The sequence below is a fragment of the Zootermopsis nevadensis genome, unplaced genomic scaffold, assembly GCF_977971745.1.
Source record: "Zootermopsis nevadensis isolate Lab colony 2312 unplaced genomic scaffold, Znev_1.0 Znev_ptg000013l, whole genome shotgun sequence".
Classification (NCBI taxonomy): Eukaryota; Metazoa; Arthropoda; class Insecta; order Blattodea; family Termopsidae; genus Zootermopsis; species Zootermopsis nevadensis.
The window spans coordinates 11049096-11074641 of NW_028259145.1; the positions used below are offsets into that span (position 1 = coordinate 11049096).

Here is a 25546-nt window from a genome sequence, read left to right on the forward strand (position 1 = left end):
ACTAGAATAGGCATTACGCAGTCTAATCCGCGAATTCAAAATTAATGCTAGTAAGAACAACACTTCGGTAGTTAAACTTAACTTAAAATTGAGGTAACCTGGTTCACTGTGATAAATGTTCTGTGGTGTAAATGTCTTCATTACAATTTTGTAGGAAAGATAAACGGTCTGTGAAACCCTTTACAAAAATCTCAAAATTCTTAGGTCTAAGAAAGTCGCGATAAAAAGGGAAAATAAATAAGAAAACTAAGGAGGAAAATACTGCAAACGACTTCTTGTGAAATAGTCTTTATTTATAAATTGAAATCACGGTCATGTCATTTTGACAACTTAAAAATTCAATCCAGTTAGCTTAAGAAAAGCAGAAGTTGTTTCGGATATGGGAACAAGTGGCGAGGTGGTTCCAGTAACAGTGTCCTACATTAGGACTATCTGGTATTCATACCCGTGCATGAAAGCCCGACAACCTCGGTGCATGTTTCACAATCCCGTCAGCTTAGTTAAGACCCTTAGCTGTGGCGCAGTGCGTGCGTGACCGGCATAGTTAACGACAGTACTTCACTGCAAAGCGCTGAAGCACTTAACACTACCAAAATATAACGGTTAAAATTACGAATAAAAAGGCCTGTTATCATTAAATATTACCTCTAAGAAGATTAAGCAATAGGTAATTACGTATCTTACGTACTTACACAACACTGGAGAAAGATTTTAAAGAAGAAAATATCAGATAGAAATGTGAGCATAGTAGACAATCTTTTCAATATTATGAACGAGATATGTCACTAACAAATACTGGTGACCTGATTCTTATAGCACCAATTTTGTTGTTTAGTAATATCGGTAAAATATACTTCTCTTGCTGTTTTATACCAATTCAAGATAAAAATATAAATCGCTTGAGAATTAAAAAAAAGGCGAGAAGATATTTCGGTACAAACATTTTTTCCCCAATGAATTATATGTGACCTTGATACTTCACTGGCCTTCGCATTAAGTTATTACACAAAGAAACAAATTGTAAAACGAACCACAATTATAGATATCACCGCAGAAGTGTCAGAATTTACGTTGGGTAGTAAAAATTATAGAGGAACGAAGATACAAATATTACCTTCCTATCTTTCGTTCATTTTACAACTTTTCTGTAAATAACAAATAATTTTATCGACGTTACAATCGACACTTACAAACCAAAAACCGAAAAACGGCAAATAAAACCAGCATAAAAACTGTTAAAACTTGCCATTTCAATGGAGATAAATTATTTACGTCGTTTTGCGACAAGTAACATTCAACGTTATAAAACAGCGAGATATGTATTTAAAAGAGTTCTTAAAACATTACACTTCCTTGACCACAGGAACATTCGATGTCATAAAAATTCCGTAGATATCCTACGTCAGAGAGGACACAGTGAGAATTATAAATAATGAAATTAATTAATCAACGGGCTGTTTGCTCTTGTAATAGATCACCTTGTGGCACTAAGTGTTAGAATAACTTGTGAGTAATTGGATAGGATGTCAAAGAAAGCGGTCATGCCAAATTTTAAGATAATACTGGTATATGCTTGGAATACCTGAGTACAGCCATGGAACATTTGACAGCCGGTATACAATCCGAGATTTGAACCAGGGTTATCCGTAATACGTAGTAAAACTCCTAATCACTCGGCCGCAACATTCGGTTGATAATTATAGATGTATTTCTACGTTTAACCATAGTAAATTTGCAAACAGTGTAACAGACAGAGCAACGTCATGTTCTTCATAATTTCATTTATTTACTCTGTACGCACAATATACTGACGTATGTCTATATGAAACCGAATATAACCTCTTTCATACACTACCACCACATACGTAATACTCACAAATTCATCATAAATGCTTAGTCGCCTGGGAAGCTTTAAAATAAGTAATCTCTTAATACTATACAATCATATACCGGGTGAGCACAAACAAATTTACATTTTCAAAACGATACGGAAAATAAATGCGGAGTAATTAGACTTTGCGCCTACAGTAGTCGATATGAAACCTGTCAAAGTTCCCTACACACCTCACAGAGACTCGATATGTGCGCTGCGAGTCACAAGGCAAATGTCGAGACGATAATCGAGCTCGTCCCTCCTGATGGACGCTGTGGCATTTGTAATACGCTGCCTTAACTCTGGCAAAGACTGCACCGTAAATGGATATTCGGATGAGTGGTTCCATGTGAAATTCTGTGCGAAATGCACATTGAACAGCTGTTACAGACTCTTTCTTCGCTAACTGCAGAAAAATCCAACTCCTCTGTTGTGGGTAGCCACTTTCAACATTAGTAGCATCTAAAGGAGGCGCGGAATAATCACCGGGGTCATTGTAAACAAAACTTTGAGAGTTTTTCTATCCACTGGTGTGGATGCCCAGTTCTAAGCACTCTGCATTTGTTTTCTGTATGCTTATGAATACGTAAAGTTATTTCGTGCTCACCCCGTACCTTTATATACATATACATACATACTACATACATACATACATACATACATAAACCTTTGAAAATAATGAATGAATATTTTCCACAAATACAGGAAGGCATGCATCTACTACAGAAATTTGTGATTTTCGTTGTCGTCAAAAAATGACGTCATCAACAATGCCGAATAAACAAATATAAAGCTTCCCAACAACGAGATCAACAACTACCAAGCCAGTCGCATTATCACTGCTCCAGAAGCAGCACATCGCCTCCGAACAGCGACATTTAACTATTTAAGAATGAAGACACGTTAAAGAAGACGTTACCAACACCAACAAGGTAATCTGATATTAATAATAATATTCATTCAAGTCATACTACTCATTCAAGGGTTAAAACGCAACCAACCCCCCGAAGGGGGGCTGGTCAAGTGTTTTAACCCCCATTCGGGGGGTAGTTTAGTTTCTTACTCAAGAGTTAAAACACTTGAATGAGAGACTTAACTAACCCCCCGAAGGGGGGTTAGTTTAGTGTCTTACTCAAGATTTTAAAACGCAATCAACCCCCCATTCGGGGGGGGGGGTTAGTTTAGTTTCTTACTCAAGGGTTAAACACTTGAATGAGGCACTAAACTAACCCCCCACCCGAAAGGGGGGGTTAGTTTAGTTTCTTACACAAGGTTGGTTGCGTTCTACAAACTTGACCAACCCCCCCCCCCCCCCCCCCCGAGGCGTTCCGAAAGGAGTGCTCTGCTCTAGTTTATTAAATTTAACGAAATACATATAAAACACCTAAGAATGTCTAAAACAAGATTTAATCCGTTCCGTTTATTAGTTTAACAGAAAAAAAATATGTTCCGTTTTTGAATAATATGTTATTGGAGTCGATGTCGAGTGACGGTAAGTTGACAAAACAAATACATTTTTTGCTTTAGCGCAACATTAACAAGAGCGTCTGATACTGAACCCTTCAGGACAAGTATGCATACGGCACCACGACAGGCTCAATTAATTCTGTGTAAATTTAAAATCTGTCTCACAGGATAGTAAATAACTTTTCGAATTCTGAATCCGAAAGAAAACCTTACCCTTAAGGTCCATTTATTTGAATATAACTTACATAAAACTATGAAAATAATTTTAAAACTCGTTTACATAAGATACCTGAGAGTAATTCGGATAAGCTGCGATATAAGATCGAATTTTATTTCCTAGAATGTAGCTCAAGTCATACAAATTAAATGAAAAGTTTAAAACATTTACAGCCTACTTCAGTCCTTAAAATACTGACCAATTCAAAAGCAAAATACTTGTTATAAATCACGTCAACATTCGGCTCCGCAATTTTATAGTTCTCAACAGCTGCAAGAACTGAAAGGGAATTGCCTCTTATAAATGATTTCGTCGACGTGTGGCTTTAGCTGTAGTTACTTAACATTCTTGTAAGACTTGTTTATTGCTGTTCTGTAACAGACACGTCCGCTATTTAGTGCGACGCATCTCTTACGTCGTCATGAATTTGTAAGACTGAAGCTGCAATTATACTCATGGAACATGCTTAGAATTGCATTATTTCGGTTCCCGTATTGTGGAAAAAACGGGTAACACGGCAGCAGAGACGAATACTGCACTTGCTGAATTGTAATATTAAAATACGACCTAAAATCGATGGCTCGAATCCAATTCAGGGTCATGGATGTATGTCTGAGTTTTTCTCACCTGTAATATCCTATGTAGGCATTTCAATGGGTCGAACGTCCGTCTTAGAAGCCAAACCAAATGCATAAAGATCCACTGTTACGGCCTGCAAAGCATAAACCGTTATAACGGAATAACAATAAAATAAAATCCTATTTCAGAAAATATAGTAGAATTGTTGCAGTTCTGATTTTTAAAAAGAGATTGTAATTTGGAGGCACAAAAATTTCTTAAATCTTCTTTGCGAACTACCCTAAAATGCAAAAGTGAACGTAAATAACCTGTCACCCAAAAGCACAAGACTTCATAAGCTACGTCTTTATAAAACAACAATAAATGCACACGAATTTGAAACATCGATATCGTTTACACCCACACCGACATTAATTTATTTTCAGAATAAAGAGATATTATTTCCTTAAAAGCCGTTAATTAACTGTAATTAAAAAGTGTTGTGTTTCAAAACTATAAACTTAATTCGTAAATTTTCTTTAGATGAACTTCGTGCTTCACAGGGTTATAGTAAATTCAATTCAATTCAATATTATTTGTTCATTATTTCAAAGTTTATTTTTAATAAATACTTTCAACAAGATCATACAAACAAAAATTAATGTTAATCAAAATCAAATTTTTCAAACAGTCCTATAGTTTTTATATTATTTTCGTTTTCACAAAGTCAAATAATTAAAATAAACCTACTTTTCGTACAATGAGTTTCGTGTATATTCACCGGACAGGAATCATTTCGGGTATAGCCGTTTAATGGCCACGGCCCACGGTGGACAACGCAAACCACAAGAGACTTCAGTCAGTCATTAGACAGTGCTGCAGCACAAGAACGCCTCCACCTCGAATAGAACGACAAGACCCAACGCATTTAGGCGACTCAATGGGATAACACACCAGTTCGTGTGCAATATAAACCATAAAGTGTGGTATTACAAAAGTGTGGTTTATGGACATGACTTAAAGGAGGAGGGCATCATCTTTATACACAGTTTATTGTGACAACACATTATTGTATGAACTATATGAATTTTATGGACTGATTTAATACGCCTCATGAGGTTTAAACGCGTCTGGCACAATGTGTTTTAAAATGTAAACAGTTGGTTTCATATGTGTTTTTATATATAGAAACTGCACAAGTATGCCCACGTTTTATCTCACCCTACGACGCTATGATGGATTATACACAGTTAATGTTGAGATTGAATCAATACGTGTTATCAGACTATATATTTCTCACCCCCACATTACATTTTAAAGTGAAGCTAGAAAGAAAGAAGTTACATCCATTAGAAGCGGTAGGTGGGATGATAAAGTTGATAAAATGGACAGTGAGGACAGTAATTTGTATAAAACTTCATAAAGTTGGCGCCACTAGATACATTAATATGTAGAAGTGAAACGTAGTCTCTAAAAATGAACAGAAGCAAAACTGAACGTTTTATTTACAACTTTCATGAAATGTGAAAGGTTGTAAAGATAATCATAATGCAGATATTAGTGCCAATAAAAGTAGAATTCGAATAAACAGAGGAAAGTGAGTTAAAAAAGATTAATAAATAATTAATTTTATCATAATTGCGCTAAAACAGAGTAAAATACATAGAGCTATGGAGTATAAGGAGTTAAATGGATAAACTGATTACCGACAAAGAACTGAGCACAACTGATTAGCTAATAACAGCATAAATATCAAAGAACTACAAAAAAATAAAATAAATTTGATTATCAAGTAGGAGCAGGATACGTTCGACATTGCTATAAACAATACATACATACGTAACCAACAAAAATGCTAAAATAAAATAAAACCTTCAAACATAGACTTCTCCTGTCGGAAATATTCCTCGAGAAATTTCATAAGCAACTCAGTTGGGAAGAGTCCCTCATCAGACGTGATAGTCACGTAGAAAATTTACGGTCTGTAAATAGAAATGGAAGCTTCACTACCTTACTCACAAGTCCGCCACTTTACTTCATTCTGAGCACACATAATGCAGTTCTCAAATAGACACCCTATTTATTTAAGACCAATCTTAATAATTTCCTCCCAGCTATACCTTGTTGCCCGAAGTGGTTTCTTCGTTTAAGATTTTATGACAAAAATTGTTTATTACTCATACCAAACACGCAACTACTGCCCCACTTTTCCATTCTCTCAGCTTTATCACCCAAAATAAAGAACCCGAAGAAACAAAGTGCATAGAAACCAAATCCAACACTACAGAGAGACGAAGTAACATACTTCGTCTCTGTTAGATCCTAAAATTATTCAGCGCTTTGTTTTCAAGGCACTAAATATATGTTCTTCCCCTATTACTGCTATTATTGCGATAGGGTGTAGAACTTGGCCTCTAATGGGCCAGTTTTGTATCCCCCAGATGATATAAAACCGTAGAACGTGGAGCACCATAAATTCTACGCAGATTTTCACGGTAGCGAACCCGGGTCAGAAATCGGGGATTAACCACCTGAGCTACGCCACGGCCACAATTTTCACATCAACAGACCAAGTTTCACACCAACGCAAAGCAATAATGTAAATTACAGTTTTGTATTTAAATTAGCACCGAATTATACTTCATGTAGGCCTATATATTTTGAGTGTCATGACAGATTTGTATGATAAAACTACTGCAATACAAGTATTTTTACGTCGAAGTTTCATATGCAGTACCTCACTTACATAAATATATTTTGAGTGTACCATACGTCGTAAGTATTCAGTTGAGATCAAAGCTCTTTTGTAAAAGTTGGAGATTACACGAAACGCATCGTGCCTTATACAGTATTCAAACCTATAAAAATTCGTTAATTTCGAGAAAATATACAGTATGATAGGAATAAGAATTTCGACTCTGCCATCGAAACTGTTGTTCAAGCTACTGCACACTCCAATCTTGCTCCGTTTCGCTCAGTTTACAAATCGTCGCATATGTTCCACCTAAACAGCAGACCCACGTGATACATCAAAGAAATTCACATCTTCTATTCCACCCTTGTCCTATATCGCTCTGTGATAGCTTTGAGGAAAACTAGTTTCGCATCCTGAAGTCCTGCTACTGATCTTGATACAAGAACCGTAACCAAGGTTCGAATAAGAGAAAGAAGAACACGCTGAGGATAGAAGCTCATTGAGGTTCTCCGATTTCACACTGTCCTCTCTTGTTCGTCCTCACACCGAGTTTTTAGAAACTTCTGCCCAGATGTCTCTGTTCACAAGTGATGCACACAAATATACATAGACAGAAGTAAACAATTCCATCCTGTTTCGGCCTACGCCTTTCAAACTGCTAGTCCTGTAGACGTACTTCAGTTTAAAGGAAAAACATCTTCTTCACAGGTACAATATGTGCGTCACATTAAGTCTCAAAGTCACGTTTGTCCCTACGTTACTTAATATTACCTGCCTATGTAGGATCATTGGCGATTCCGTCTAAAATGTTAATCTAGGCCTATGAAATCTGTTGTAAGCGGTGAATTCTCTATACAACTGTTTATTATAGGCGGATATCAGTTTAACATGAATGTTATTGTAATCTTTAGGTGTGTCACAAAGACGGAAAGTTGTTCCTGTTTGGAGCACACGTAGCCTGTAATCCAAACACGTTCCTTCCAATTTTCAATAAGCCAATTCAAATTAACTAGACCCATACAAAACACATAACACATTTCCACGAACAAAGATTTAGTAACCAGTTGAAAACCTATGTTTTATAAGAATTTTCAAAATAAAATGATATTTAAACGTATAAAATAACTATATAATATAACGTTTTATGACACCTTCCAAAACTACACAGTCATCTGTTTTCCGAGGCTGTGTCGAAACATTTATCGACAAAGTGATGGAAGTGACATCTGTAGCTACAAAAACTTAGGAAGTGGTTCTACGACTGACGGCGACAGCTGACACGATAATTAGAACACACGTAACGCCTCCCTAGATCAAAATGTAGGAGTCACACAGACTTTAATTATCTGAGCGATCCCCAAACGTGCGTAATGGTCTTCGTTCTCCACTTTGGGGGCTTGGGTGGGGTCAGAGTCCTCACCGTAAAAAAGCAGTACATTGCAAAATGTTACATTGGGCCTTGGTAAGCATGGGGACCTCAGGCAGGCTTTTGTAAACACGGTATGAACCTTTGGGGTGGGATTTCTTGACTAGATAAACGTATTATTAACCTCTCAATAACTGCTCCATGGATTTACGTAGTTATTTAACACAAAATGACTTTCTGTCAATTACCTGAATTACGGTGGTTAAGACACCATTTATAATTAGCTCGAGGGTTTCTCACGAGTTACTTTTTTAGGAACAGGTTAGAGGCAACGTACCTCGTAATTTTTCGTAATTTAAATTTCTTTTCAAGTCGACTGTTAGGAACAGCAACTCAAAATAAATCACTTAGATTTTCTCCTGCTTTGCATCACACAGCATACATAATTAGGCCTACTCAAATGACACGCTCAGCCTGGCGATTGAAAATATAGTATGGGCAATAAATGGATTATGAAGATCTGAACTAAACTGAATTGTGAGAAATTTAATTTATAAATGATCGTCAAATATTCCCTCTCCTGTTACTCTAATCTTAAGTAATGTAATTGAAATAAGGTTTATTAAGTTTCAGATCTTGATATTTTATTACATTACTGCAGCGCAGAAACCATGGAATTTAAATCATTGAGAAGAAAATTGTAACTTCAGTGCGTATTTTTCACAACTAGTGAAGTTTCAATCAAATGGAAAACACAAGTTTGTCTTGCTTCTGCGTACAATTTAAAAGTTCAGAATTTGAATGTGTAAGAATAGGACTACAATTCCTTGCTTCGAAACTTTACGTAATTTGTCAGCAGGAAAGTCTGTTTTCTTCCGTCTCTATCAGTCTCTGTCGTTCAGGAACTCTCTCTCTCTCTCTCTCTCTCTCTCTCTCTCTCTCTGTACTTTCATAGAAGGAGCGAGAGGCTGCATCCAAATAGTATACCACCGCTATAAACCATGGTTAGCACCTTCTCCATACATCACATTCCAAAAAATCTTATGTGAATTCTGGGATTTGGAGCTAAAAAAGTATTTAGAAATAAGATTTAAACTTACAAAAACCACACGGGTATAGTAAAGGGATAAAAAATACACGTATCTTTTGAAATAGACGGAGACCGACAGTATGAGGACGTGGGAGTGAGGTTTCAGAGAACTTGGCCCAATCAAAACGTAGAAGCTGGAAGGGCGAAGAGACGGGATATCACATAAGCTTCCTCCCTGCCTTTCCTTCCATTCCATTTCGCAGTGAATCTCTGCTGGGTTCGATAAGCCGATTGGGAAGAAAGCAAAGCCGCTGCCACTATCGAGGGCACAGAGTAGCGAGAATACTGCAGAAAATCACTTCTGTATAGAAACAAACAGGCCCACTGTATATACTCAATCATTTACGATATAAGTAAATTATCATATTACAGCGAAACGAGGGTGTCTGGAAATATGCCTATTATGCATAAGGAATTATCCCTAGCATTTGTTCAGATGTACTGAACCGACACACATGCCTCTATCGGGGTAACAATCACGTCTAATTTTCAACTACAAGACAAGACACATGATCTCGGACGACGTACAGTAGGGACCAGGTTTCTAGCCAGCTGAGCTCCCTAGTTCTGTGGATAGTTGCACTCTGCACGGCCTGGTCGGTGCACGGAACGGCCGGGTAGAACAGGTAGAAAAAGCGTGGAGATGCGCGCGCAGTGCTTATCACCTTGCTCTTCACCACTAGCACGTAATCTGGTCCTTACTATACATTTGACTTAAAATTCTGCACGGTTTTGAAAGAACAAATGAGGCATATGGAGACGTCAGAAATGCGATTCTTCAGAGCTGTCACAGTGCCATATGAATCTCGAATCACAAACATGATGATGATGTCAGAAAAACCTAACTGTAAATAGCAGAAAGAATGATCAAATGCTGGCATTTTATTGGTTCCAGTTTCAAAAGAACTTACAGAATTGGATCCAGAAACTGCAACGTGTCGCACATATCACTGAAAAGGGATCCTACTGCAGCATTAAAAACTATAAACCAGGCTTCACAGACTGAATAGCTACTCACACAAGTAATATTTCTTACTTAAATAAAAAATAATTTTAATAGTTTCATAAACAAGTCCGCCTGGTTTCCCTTCAGCCTTTCTTATTAATGTTGTATTACCTACATGTAGCTTAGCTATGATCTTTGTTCCAAGAGATGAACAACAGTTTGTGTCTAACTTCTAGTTAAAAAAATACGTATCTGATAATCCTGTTAATGTCCCAACATGACATTTTGAATAACAACAAAAACGACGAAGTTAATGTAGAAATGTTTCTGCGTTCCAAAATGTTATGCATAATGTTCTAATGAAAGCCTTACTTAGAGCTTTCAACTGGTAAAAGAATGAGCTCTCCATCGTATTTAGGACCAGTGTTATAAACATTTCACTGAATCAAAACGTGATAAAATTTAAGTAGTAGTTAAAAAAGTTAAAATGTAATAAATTCGAAAACAATTTATTGACATCGCAAGGGAAAACTTCATTATTATCACTTACTCATCCGATTCAGTGAAATCCACAATCCTCGACGGTCGGAGTGGAAACGCTAGAAGCCGTGACAAATGGAGTCCTAAATTTCTTCAGACCCATGACGTATATGAATAGACGATTACTAATTAACAGATTTATTAACTAGTACGTCAAAGTTCGAAACTAAATTCGACTGTCCATGAGATTCAAAAGACCAAGCATTGCACTCGAGTGGAAAACAATTATTTAGGGATAAAACAGAATGGTTGAAATGACAGATGGAAATGCCATTTCAGAAATAACAATTAATTACTACCGCACGAAGCTGGTTATAAATCAGATAAGAGAGAGACAACAAGGAGAAGTTGGATCATTCAAGCTTCTAATTCTGTTGAAGCTCTTTATTGATAACGTTTCCATTATTATACAACGCTAATATGTGATCGTGTGTAGTTACAGTTTCAACGACAAAATCTGCGATTAAAATTTCGTAACACGGGAGAAATATTCCCACATATAATGGTCGCTGATTAGTTAAAAGTACCAACACTTTGATTTCTAAGGAAACAGCTGAAATGTCACATAACTTATAACTCTGTGTGGCCTATATTAGATATCCTACATGGACCTGTAAAAACTCTGTAATTTGGAACCTTAACCTCTTAACTGATATAAGTTAGTGTGCAAGAACAAAAAACTTAATTATTATAACTCATTAGTTAATTTAATTTCTAAAACAGCATCTTCACCATTTATCGCCATTGGGACCTCATGATAATAGGGCTGGTATCACAACACTTAACGAACAATGACACACACAACTGCATCTCACATGGAGTTCATCCCCAATGAATTCCTATAAACGCAGTAGACGCAAAATAACCCACAGGGTGATCTATGTCACAGAAAATGGTAAAGGAAGATGGAAAAACCACGAGGGTGTAAGACGGTAAAGTGTCTGAGCATGTAAAAAAAATCCATTCTGATTTAAACTCAATTGGTAGCACACTGATGCACTGAATTTACACTGGACTGTACTTTGAAGGGAAAAAAAATAAAACACTACCAATATAGGTATACGTCTTAACCTGCACGTGCTACTTCTACAGGCTGAACATAACAATTTCAAATCCGATAGCATTCAAAGGAGCAGATTATCTCCGCGTGCTGTAGCCACGTGTATATCTGTATCGGATTTATCTTGCGTCTACTGTACTGAAAACTGGGATATATGCTATAGATAATTTACCTGTCACGTCAAACAGCAGAGGAAGGCCTTTAAACATTAGGCCCTCCTTTCCAGTTCAGCAATAACCCTGCAAACTCAATGTACGCTAAATTCTTTCTGTGGTACACACATCATAGTTAAATAAATAACCGAATAGGGCTAATTAACTAACTAGTGCAATAATTATATAAGATACTGCTCAATGAATGTTACTGAAAACGTTGTTAACAATAGACGTGCCTCCTTCAGTTCGAGTTTCTGCAGTCAAATGCAGTGTGGCAATGAATCGACAAGCTGTGGTTGGTGCCACTGAATCTGACAGCAAATTGTATCAGGTTGAACGCGGGACTGCTTGCCTCACCAGCTAGCTTCAATTGCGCGCTGTTGTGCTGAAAGTCGAATCCCTTGAAAGCAGCTGTGTCGATACATAGGCCTACAATATTATTGCTTGCTTGCCAGTTACCATTTTGTTCTTTAGTAGCAAATCTGAACTACGCTCTAACCCTGCTTTGCTCCCTTGCCAATAATTGCTGAAAAGGGTTGAAAGTAAAAAAGGATCATTATTAGATACACCAATGATTGAAAATTACCTCTATGATTACAACGGGCTATAATTACAAGAAATTCATATTACACATTACCAACTTCGAAAATAAACAGAAGCTATTATAAAAAATATAATGTTTCATGTTCTGGCACTGATAATCTGTAAACTACATCGGTGAAATTTACGCAGGAAGTAGAACTTTCATTTTGTCCAGCCCTGCTTTAGCCTTATTACGGAGGTACATATTACATAAGATGCCAGCTAATTGAGACCTATGCTCGCAGCGAATAAAGCAAAGCCTGGCTGGCTGGAATTGCCAACGATGTATTTTATCTGACACGTTCCGCTGTGTTTAATGTATGAAATACCACCGAACCACGAAATATACAAGTCTTTATTTTCAGTTTTTTAAGTGCTAGCTGGAATAACACGATTAACATGACCACTCCCCCCCCCGGGGGGGGGGGGGGGGGCAAGTCAACATTACGTTAAATTCATCAGACAAAACCTAACCTCAAAGTTTCACACGATCGACATGTCTACTTATAATAATTATTAAACAGGCAAAATAATTTCATAAACAATTTGTAGTTTTGTTTATGACCTGTCCCAAGCAAAATTTAACGTTTCTATCTGAAATGTTTAATTAGTTATTTCCAACAAATGGAGATCCAAGCTTAGTTCCCACGGCCTTAACAAAAGTTACGTAAGCCACACAGAATTTCAGGACTTCACGTCAGGTTAAAGCCAGCGTCGCTCTGACTTCGGAAAGTGTCAATGTTGCCATATTGGTGTTACTGACAGGAAATTAAAAACTATAAAGTTTGAGTAGCCTCCAGTTGCGTGACTTTCATAAAAGTTTAATAAATATCCGTCCACTGGTTAAAAAGTTATAGAAGTGAACACACACGGATGTAATGGTACCATAAGCTTACATTTTCTTACAAAATAAGGAAATCTAAAAATAGAAACGAGGGACACGTCTCCAAGAATGATTCAGTAGAAGGATGTATTGAAACGTCAGCGTATTCTAAACAGGGCAAACTAGACACGACGTTATGCAAACTGGAACCGATGCTAACTCCTTCTTAACTCCGGGCCACGTATTTATAATTTTCAGCCGTGGTTACCTTACGACTTAATTTCTCATTACCCATTTGTTTCCCCCTTTCCTTTTCCTTGTGTTTTGCTGTCCAGGTTTCCATGTACCTATTTGTATCTCTCATTTCTTTGTTAACTCTTACGCTTTGCTATTCTGTGTTGCTGCCGATTGTCTGTGTATCCGTCATCCGCTCCTAACACTCTGACCGAAATTTCAGAAACTTCAAAGACAATGTTGAGCCTTAGAATTCAAAGAATTAATAATGTACGTTTGTCCTGAGGTGAAAATATGCGATATGTGGAACAACTATCCGGTAACTGACTGACTAACTAACTAACTACAACTGCCCTGGAAGGTTATTTCTTCACCACGCAAGCTAACATTCTTCTGTCACCCCGGGATGGCTGATTCCAAGAACAGACAACGCCAGATGTCCACATGTGTTAACCAATGAACAGGCAAAATGGACCGCGAAACCTGATCAAGCTATACTTTTAGACAAGAGAGCCCAGAAGCACAATTCCACAGGCAGCATCATGTATGGTGAAGAAAATGTTTCCAAACAAATGATTTTAATAATGAAATTAACTGAAATACGAGAAATTTCCGTGTACAAAATAAAAGTACGAAGTTCCACTTTTCGGATTGTAGTGGATTATAACAATTACATCACAAACAATGTTCCAATAAAATCTAATTTTGGGGTCAATAAAGTAGGACACAATGACCGTGATTTTGAAAGACAATAAAAATATAACACATTTCTAAGAAAGGCCACATTACACTACAAACATACAAATACCACAAAAAGTAGAACTAATTTATACAGACCTATACTATTAAAATTTATCAGTTATTATGTTTAAAAACTCTATTTTGAAATCAAATTGTAAGTCATTTCAAAGGTTGGGGGGCCTCGAACGTTTTTATTCACATCAAGATTAAAAGTGTTTGGGAACTACTGGTCTAACACATTCATAAACCTTTACTGTACCTGTATAAAATCACTGATGCCAAAAATAAACGAAGAAAACATTCCATAATGTACAAAAAATAAGGAATAGGCATTATTACCACAACAATAATTCACAATGTGTATTAAAATTCTATAGAATAGTAGTACATCAGTACTTCAATGTCGATCTCAGTGTTGGACGTTAACAGAAAGCAAATGAGAATAATGGAACTAGGAGAAATACATTTCCACAGAGAAAAATGTCGAATAATATAAACCTGTCAGGAAGAAATGGCCATAGCATTTATAAAGAACGCCTGAAGACAGAATTTAGAAGATGTGCTGTCAATATATACCAACGACAGACGATATTATCGACGTCTGACAAGAATCTATAAGAAAGAGTTTTCATCCTTGTAACCGGAAGAGGCCAAGGGATTAATTCTTAAACGTGATTGTGAGACAAATTCTACATCAATACTAACATTGTAACAAACTGCAAAATGTTGCAATTATCCAATACGCGTATGTTAAACATTTGTAGCCGAAGCTCGTCTTAACAATATTTAAACATTAAGCTCCTAGCTCAACGAGAACAAAACTCATAACCATTACAAATATAATTTGATTAGAGGTGTTGAAGGAAATAATTAGATTATTCTGAGAAAAATATGAAACTGACAAATATGCTTTGTGGGCTGAAAACTCAAAATTGTTGATTGTTAAAGCAGGTAGTACATAAAATTGCTGATAGACGCTAAAGTGTTAATAAAAGATTATAATTAAACGAAAGATCCTAAATATTGATAATTTGTTGTGGCAATGAATCTTACAATCATGCTACAAACCTTAACATCAATGTTATATTTCTCTGAAGGTTTCAGGCAAATCTGTCGCAATAAACAAATCTCCAACGCGAGAGAAAAAAATAGTCCTGGAGAGATCATTTAAAAGTACTTCACAAGATTCATTTTACGACAGAAAATTTGAAAACACATTAAGTAATTAAAAAGAAGCTACTGATAAGTGTTATTTGCAAAAAAATATGTGTTAAGTAATACTTACAAACCAGCTGAGCATTGCGCTGTTATTGCTGTGGCGTGTAGTCAGATATCAAGAAAGGATATAAATCCGCAATGTGACAGCCAGGATTTATGAGATGAATATTCCATGCGTATTCCGGCCCTTCAACACACGTCAAGTCGGTGGCACAACTTCACTATCACAGATTCCACTCGCCTCTGAACCTGATATGATTTCTATGGTACGATGGTAACTTCAACACGACTAATTAGTATCTGTTCATTACCTCAACGCATTTATAGTCTTTCACACCTGACAAAAACAAATACTACACAATCATTAATAGTCTTGATATCAAAACTGTTCGTCGAGACGCAGTGTTCATTACTGTTAACACATATTGTTACTTCATAAAATGTTACTGCAAAATTAATACATCTGTTTGCATTGATTGTTAAGCACTTTGAGAGTCATTACTTTAAAATATAAAGTTTCCTTGAAAATAGGATCTACAACAATAAATCTCATAGGGATTTAAATAAACAAACACAATTTGCATTCCTATTTCCGTTAAACTAAGTCAGTTGGTGTATGACTCAATAACACGTTCACTTGTTTTGATTAACACCATATGCAAACTCACTTCTTCCTGTCTTGTATAAAGTCAACAGGAACAAAGATTAAATTTCCTAAAGTTAGTAGCTTTATACAAAAGTATACGGGCCACATATTCGATTTATGTTTAGAGTAGCAGGATTAATTTAATACAAGGCAAATTATAGTTTCAGTCAAGTACAAACTTTCTGTATTGTCTTTCCTATCCTAAATTCTATTCCGTCAAATGACGACATTTTGTCACATCGTCATGGGGAGTTATGGCTTCACTTGGAACACGTACAGTTACTTATATAACTAAAAGAACACAAAACAAAAAATACAGTTTAATACAAACCACGTTGTCCTGCAACGTATTATATTAAACATAATGTCATGAGTATATGATACCACATCATAAAATATTTTGTTTCTTGAAATCAAGGCGATGTGAAATGTGAACTCAATATAAAGTCAGCTGACCTGCAGCTGTTTTAAATACAAAAGAGCTGGTGATCTATCGGTTGCATAAACGTTTATTTTAGACCTCTTATTTGTTTAAAACAGAATAAACATCACAACATTTCGTATAAAGAAAATAAAAGCTACGCTTTATTGCAAAGAATCATTGACCTGCAACATTCGTGGGCCCGTCCAACCGTAATTTCGGATGCAAAGCACTCGATGTCATGTGATATTAAGTTTATCTCAAGTGATTCGCCACTTTATTCGGTTATTAAATCCCAGAATTATGTGATAAAAGAAGTCTCGCCAAAAATAGATAGTCAGCACGCAACTTATTTTAGAATCAGTTATTTTCTTTCAGTAACAAGCTGCAATGTTAACATTTTCCGTAAGTCCAACAAGAAGTAACAAACTTCATTGGCTTGTACATGTTTTCACACAGAGGTCTATCGATAATTGCAATCCATCACTTTAAGCTCCAATTTTTTAAATTCACGTCCAACAATTAGTAACAACAAAACTGACCAGCAATTTCTTTAAACTCAAATATGTTGATAATTTACACACACGTTTCTGTATCTCTTTTGAACAGTAAGTTAACTATTTAAAAGTAATTGACCTGCAATTTCTTTCAATGCCAATATGTCTTGAATGTGTCAAAGAACAAGTAATAAAAGAAATTGACCAGCAATTTCGTTCAAATCCAATATCTGGATAATCTAAACTATCGTTATTGGATTTTTGTCCAACAATACGTATTGGAATGAAAGTAATTGACCGGCAATTTGTTTTTCAATTCCAGTATGTCCACAGTTTACACACACGTTCTTGGAATTCATCCAATAATATGTAAACTATTTAAAGAAATCGACCTGCAATTTCTTTCAATATGTCGGTAATTAACAAACACGTTCTTGGATGTGTCCAAAAATAAGTAACTACATCAAAGTAATTGGCCTGCAACTTCCTTCAAATGAATTACGTACATAATTCACATTTTAGTTACTTGAGGTTTGTCAAACAGAAGCTAATCTATATAAAAGTAACTAGCTTGCGATTGTTCTATTTTCAGTTTTAGCAACTCACTTGCCACTTGATCTCTTTCTGTGGAACACAAATCAAATGATACATTGTGGTAAAGTCAACTTCAGTTACTTCTATATGTAGCATCTTGCAAATGCACTGATTATTCACTTTAAGTCAATGTGACTACTAAAGCAATGATTAGACTCCTTAATCAATTTCTTCACCAAAGATACGAATAGAAGAGTTGTCGATCCGCAAATTCAATACACGGAATTTCTTAATGTATTGTTTCACACTATTTAAAGTTTCCGAATGTTTTGTATAAATTCTTATAGAGTTGAATTTTCTATTTATTTATCCCTTTAATCAATTAAATCACCTTTTACACACACTTGGTGGCCAGCTTCGTCACGATATTTCTGCACACACACCTTTATGCCAGTTACATATTTAGATTCCACTGCACCTATTTCATGTGTAATTTTTATTAAGAAAGATGGAGTTTGTATAAAGGTTGTTGACCAGCAACTCCCTCTAAACCCACTTTTATTTTCTGGCAAAAGAACTCGGTTCCACGTTATTTTTACACATTATAAATCATTTTACGCGCTTTAAATGTTTACTTAATCATAAATGAAAGAATGCAAAACCAAAACGACTGTTTATGAAGTTGACCAGCAACTTCTATCAAGGTCTTTTAGCAGTTTCTACTGTCACAACATTTTAGAGAATACAATAAAGACTAGAAGAAAGTTCTGAGTCAATACAACTTGGGAAAGACGCATGGATAATTAATAAAAGTGTTAACATAGACTGGTATGTTCTGATATGAAACGAAGAATGGATACTAGGCAGGCGAGTTGCAGGTTAGAAGAGCAGACAGATGATGGTTCCATGCTATAGCCTAATTGAGGTTAACCTAACACACGATGAGAGCAAAGCACTAACACTTCGACCCTGAAAAACAGGGACTCAGTACCATCTTTAACACAACAAACCTCATAATGAACAAGAAAACATACTGAATTTACAGTTATATTCCTTAACGAATAATGTTGTAGTCCATAGCGTCACAAAGCACATCTTTCCCATTATATCGAAGTGAAGAAAGAACATTTTAAGAACACGCAAACATTGTTAGTCCTTGTTCGTACAATACACATACAAAACACATTCAGCCAGTAAACGGACGGCCGGAACATCACATGTAAGCCACATACGCACACATCTTAGAACTGCGGACCAACTAGAAGCAGTACGACTCTGAGCTGAGCTGTATGTCATGACGGTGCCACTGGACGCCCACCTGCAAAAAGCGGGTAGCGACGCCTAACGTTAACACGGGGAACCGCATCGGATGCGAGTGCCAGGAGGATATTTCTTCCGAAGCAAGCGTTGGTCTCTCACTCGAAAGTTATACAGTGTTGAGTGCATGTAGGCTGAGGCATCAGTGTTTCATGTAGCACAGAAATACACAGAGGGCGTGCAGTCAGCATCTTTACAAAAACAAAATACGATTTTAAGTTTCTGATACAAATAAATATCATACGCTATTTCAAACAAATACGAATATAAGTTCAGTTCATTCTTATTTTTAACGATGCTGTTAGTACTTCAGTCAGTACAGCGAAGAATAATGGTATTACTGGATAGTGAATAGGAAAATATACGGCAGAAAGCAATGGTGGCCTAATTTAAGGTGATATCCAGACATTAACCAGAACGGACTTAGGAAAAACCATGCAACATGTCAGTCAGGGTAGACGGTCCCTCCAGGTCGAAATTTCAACCAGTATTTTAAAAATATGAAGCAGGAATGCTAACAAGTCCACTTATATCTAACGTAATACGTAATAAGACTAGTTTATTAAATAAAGTAGTCATATAAAGTGTAACGAATATAATTGAAAATTAATATCTTCAGGAGTTTTATGTCTATAGTCAAGCAGAAGTTGTGTGGTGTGGAAAGATTCGCATTAGGGTTTCTTCTTGCAAACGGATCACAACCTTAGAAACGCATATAAAATAAAATACAGGCTCAGACTTTATTGAAATATTTTCCGTTTTATACGAATTCCCGGCAGGAGAAACAGAAACGTATTTGAGATATGAGGTCCTCGGGGCGCAAAATATGTCTTGTGGACTTGTAAGCAGATACAATCGCTTAGAACAAGGGTTCTCACCATTTTTCGCTGGCGTAACACTAATTATAATTTAACAAACTAAATGTACCACCAACCAAATGCGTTCAGGGAAAACTTGTTAATGTTAATATCATATTTTGATTTTCTTAATTAGTTCGCGTACCACTCAACATTGGCTCGTGTACCACCAGTGGTACGCGTACCATAGGTTGAGATACGCTGGTTTAGAATAAACATGCTGCCCCTGTATTCAGGCTTAAATATCACGTACGCCCAAGTTCAGCGGTAGAATCTAACAAATACCATGAAATATGAATATACAATTCCTATCGGGTCAGAAGTACAATTAGGGTATCTAGGTCTAATAATGTTTATCGTATATAGATCAAAAGGAAGTTTGATTAATTAACTGTGATTAAGGATAACGACTTTAGCTTTTCTTCAAAGTCTAAATAAACTTAACTTTTATCCAATTAACATTCATCACAGTGAAAATACATTATAGAGACATTAACGAGATATACATTACTTATATCTGAGTCATTTTATACAATAAATAAAGAAATTGATTTAAGAGATAATAAATGACCTGATAGTGCACATAAGTGTTAACACAAATTGCTCTCCTCGCCGGTTCAAAATTCCATTAAATCCATGAAAATATATAACCTGAGAAGTCTAACGTTATTAGTTCCAGAAATAATGGCTTCGAAATTTTTAAACGAACAGCTATTTCTGCATGAAACAATCAATATTCATTATTCTAGACCCTAGGCTCACATCCTAAGGACAGTACTAATAAGGCAAAAACAATATTTCAAGTACTGGAAGACTTTCTGATCTCCCCTTAATATTTCACCAATATCCAAAGCATAAATTCGAACGAAACGACGCAGTTGAATTTAATGTTATTTAACTTTGAGCCTCGAAAGAACAAAGAAATTGAAAGTAAAGAAAATTACTGTTACAAAAGAACCACGATTAGAATGGCAATTCCGTCCATAATGCTTATCTAACAAGGATTCATCTTAAACCCCTACGGGCTGTAGCACGGTAATATCTCTGAAGCAAAAAGTCTACAGAAAAGCGTAATATTCTTCCAATATAACACCAAAATATCCCAGTAATATTACATCACGTGCTTATCCCAACGTACGTTCAAAATTTCATTTCGTGCCTGAAACGAATTATTTAATTTTCATTGGTTCACTACCTCTCACGCTCTGAAGAGGGGGGAGAGAGAGAGAGAGAGAGAGAGAGAGAGAGAGAGAGAGAGAGAGAGAAGAATAAACTATATGACCCATGTGGGTAGCAAAGGTGCTGGGTGGATCATTCTATTTCTTCCCCAATGTCTCAATTCGTCATTCACTGTCACCAATGTCATTACATGCTAAAAGAGCATAACAGATGAGCTACGTCGTGCGGAGGCATACCTCATAAAAGATAAAAAACTTTAAAAAATAAAATTGCACTTCCGGCATGCTGATTCAGAGCAGAAATTGTTTTATCCCCAATCTATGCCTCAATACCCTGTGTCTTTATTTCTACAATCGTTGCCACAGCATTTCCGTGTGACACTTGGCTCTTAAATTCGAAACAGGCATGCCAACAGAGCGTACTAATACTGCGTCCTGCAATCCACGCTAATTATTTCTTTTTTTTATCAGGTATACACAAATATTATAAACATCTTGGCTCCTGACTGTGTTGCAGTTAAGTGAAACTTTAGGGTCTCAGAACGGCGATTATGAAGATGGCTGTCGTCTTGGTTGTTGCGCCGTGTAACTTTGTAGACGTTTACCGACGTTTCAGAAGTGCTTACCGCATTGAATATCAGAGTGATGAAGGCTATTCATTGCCCTAATGATGGAGGCAGAACACACCTCCAAAACGTCGGTAAACTTCTCGTACTAGATTGCATGGCATAAGAATCCAGAAGACCTTATGAGTTTCAGCTTGGCTCTCACACAAAATTGCCTAATGTACTGATACAGTGTGTCTAATTCAGGTGACATGGATGTACTCGCTTCAACAGAATGAATAATGTTCATGTTAGAGAAGTTACATAAGAATACATATATTTACTACAGACGAAATGTGTACGTCTAGACAGAATGTCAGACGAAAGACTTTTAAAATCTATTTTGAAAGAGCGAAGAAAAAAATATTGGTACAGCTGATACACGTTTGGCTGGAATCAAACGGGTTTTTAATCATGTCCTTTTAGGCAGATGAAGAACTGCGTTTCGTCTGGTGATCACAATAAAATCATCGAAAATCATGGGAAACACACGGAAAGCGTGGTAGTTCCATGTAATAGGGCCTATTAGCTTTTTTGAAATATTGTTTGGGAGAACAAGAAGTCTTTTGCAATGGTTAATTGGAATTGAGTCTCTAAAGTGTACTCAACCAACACTAAGGTCTTACTGAGTCTAAGTAGAGCAGATATTATAAAACTGACTTCATACAATCTGAAAAGCAATTTAATGTACAAATACTGATTACATGCGTGAATGCCTTTCTCTCTCTCTAATGTGTGCATAAATGTGTTTCTGAAGAACTCGCAAAGGTTCCTGATCACATGGCTGATTTTTAGCCCATGTTCCACATCTAATGAGGAAATATAGGTTTACGATATCATAATTTCCAAGAATCTGTCGCCCACTTTAATAATTCTGAACCAACTGGAACGTGGTATAAACGTCATATTCCTATACGCCATCAGGCTTATTGATTATTATTTCCAACTATGGGATATACCAGCACTGGGGGAGCGCGAAATTATGAGGTGGTATCAAAAGCAGTGTCCCATAACGTAAGGTCCCAGAATTGTGCCTGGCTCTTGTGAATACGATAATGCATCCTAGTATTGCATACAATACAACGAATTTAACTTCATGCGCGACTAATAGCTTCGTACGAAGGATTTTGCTACTTGGAATGAGTTAATTAGTCACTCAGTTGATATATTACACGCTGAATATTTTAGTAACTACTGCGTTAAGAACCAATATACTACCCACTACAGAAGAAAAGTGATAGAAGTATTTCAGTTTATGTGGAAAAGTCCCGGTCGAATCTCCGCATAGGTACCAATCAGTCTTACTCAAATTTTAATGGGTTTCATCATTCTTTTCCAGAATAATGACAATGAAGTGCCTTGAAGAATAAAATGTCCACTTCTCTCAAACGTCCGTCCATTAACCTACAGCTGCTTATAGCATCCACAAAGAAACACACAAAAATTGAGCAAAATAGTACCGCAGCACATAAAGAAATTCGATAAAATAGTTTTAGAATTTAACTGTCATTAAAATCGGACTAGCAAAAGACTGATTAATAAAATTTCATAATACGAATTCGTAGTGAAATTCTAAACACAGACATATGAACGCAAGCATTTCTGCATGAAGTACTATCATAATGCAAGCCTACTCCAGAAAACAACCTAGTCTGAGGCCGGTAGGTTGCTAACCACATGTGACGAAAATATAAAAAGCCAAACGACATACTGAAAATAAGAGGAGATTCAGTTATATTTACGACACATGTGGTCGGTGAAGAAAAAGTGACAGTGGAACCACGGTTCCGGAGAATTTGACGTAAATACGTCTATACGGAAAGGAAGTTTATATATTGGCTTTATTCTAAATATTTCCTTTATACATGCTTTACAATTGAGTAAAGTTTGATTAAGACTTTGCTTAATCAACTTGAATTAGTTACGCTTAAGATGGGTCTGTGGTAGCTGAATGTAATGTAATGTAAAGTAAAGCAGATTACGTTTCCTAGGTAACAACAATGCCGAGTAAACAGATGACGTTTCTTAGGTAACAACAATTCCGAGTAAACACCACGTTCCCTAGGTACACTTGATACACTTTTTCGTTTTCCTTTTTCGTTACACTTTTTTGCGGAATGACCCTTCCTTATAAACGTATTTACGTCAAAAAGTAGACCGATTAATCACAAACAATATTTTAACAGCAAGAATTAAAATGTCAATTAATACAGGCTTTTATTTTTCCTAGAAGTGACATAATATCTGATGTGACAATAAAATATTTATTTAGTGCTTCAATTAAGTCGAAATCATTACGTTCGATCAATATCATTAGCTTCATCTTCAGCATATCAAATCAAAAATAATTTGAATAAAAAACAGAAGGTGCCAAATATATGCTTTCGGTCTGATATAGCACACACCCCATCTCCAAACTCTAAAGAAACTTTCCACTTTCAAGATGACCCGGAATAACCACAGATGTGGCCAAGATGGATCAGGCAAACCAAATATAGCTCTGAAAGTGAAGGAACTGTACACTGTTATTGTTGCAACATAGGACGCTTTCAAAAATAAATTCCGTACTTACATTCCATACAAACGCAGCTAGGTAGGTAATTATCGTACAACGGACGACGCAAAAACGTGTCTGGAGCGGCGACTGGTTCGTTGTTGTTTTCATGCCCGACAGGTTATTTCTGGGACAATTCAGTGTGACACTTGCGAATTCTTTTCGGTCAAACTCGATTATTCACTTTGACGTGAGTAGATCTTCTTCCTATTTCGTTTCTCTTTTTGTACAACGCTAAGGTAGACCTAATGGAATGAAAGTGTCTATCCAACAACTATTGTCTGCGCTCAGCAGATTCAAAGATCTTTATATAGTGTTGCTTGTAACCGAGATGTCACTGGGAAACATATTTTGGTATTGTTCAACATGACGATATATTTTGAACATGCCGGAAGCAACCCTTAACAGAGTTCAATGCATACAGATTACGAAGAATTTTGTCACATAACATTAACTGCATATTTTCTTTCAAATGACCCTAAATTATTAACATTTACTGACAACCTGCCATTTTGTTTGACGGCAAGACATAGGAATTTGACGAAAGAAATCACACCATGCCTTCTCCAACGTTTTAGGAGTCATTTTGTTTCTATTTAATATGAGTTACGAAGTACGAATTGATTCTAGAACTATCTTCAGGGAACTTGAAACTGAGAAGTGTCTTTTCAGATCCTGAACACACAAGTTTGTGGGTCAGTGTAGCATTATCCATTTGTGATCACAAATGCTTCAAATGAGGGCTTTACATCTTATTGACGTCTATATTTCTATCACGTATATAATTTCAGTACGTTGAGAAATGTACGAGAATAAAGATAAAACTGCATTTGAGTTTCATGTAAAGTAATGTCCGATATAAACAACAAATAAATTTGCTCGACATCTTTCAGAGTAGGTCCGCAAAACCGAAATTCATATGACGCACATACATTCCGATTATCGGTTCATTTTATATACTCTATGCATAGAAAACATGAGGACGGTCGAACATGATTTTTCAGTCAGTAGACCCATGAGTTAAAGTTGAGGGACCTTAATACGAGAAATGTACTATGTTCAAAAACTTTGTCATTATGGTCATAGAAGCTTAATAAGTGGTCTAAATTGGACTTTGCTGCAAAATTTAACCAAAAGACTCCACGCAATTGCATTCAGTTAAAGTTCTATACAATTACCCCCAACCATGGTTTACGAAAATACCTCATACACATGTTCTTTTGTTTTGTAAGCTTTATTAGTAATATTATGTCCCTGATGGAAGAACAAGTAGAGTCCTAAGTAGAGAACCAGGAAACATTTCGAGTAAGCGACAATCTGCTAGATAATGGAGAAATAAATAAAACTTCATAATGTATAGACATGCTCTTCA

The 25546-nt window shown here is 36.2% G+C and overlaps 1 protein-coding gene across 11 annotated transcripts in view; it reads right to left on the reverse strand.

The window, feature by feature from the left end:
- Positions 1-25546, reverse strand: part of LOC110830769 (uncharacterized) — a 1002197-nt gene that overhangs the window by 366134 nt on the left and 610517 nt on the right. For 2 of the 11 annotated variants that reach the window (XM_087348622.1, XM_087348634.1), the window contains exon 1: positions 24193-24377. The exons of 7 other annotated variants lie outside the window; for them this stretch is intronic. In XM_087348622.1, coding sequence (XP_087204748.1) covers positions 24193-24285 — 93 coding nt within the window. In that variant the 5' untranslated portion in view covers positions 24286-24377. Of the gene's footprint in view, positions 1-15632; positions 18942-24192; positions 24379-25546 lie in introns of those variants that run through there. 2 more of the 11 variants (XM_087348629.1, XM_087348628.1) reach the window with 2 other exon arrangements.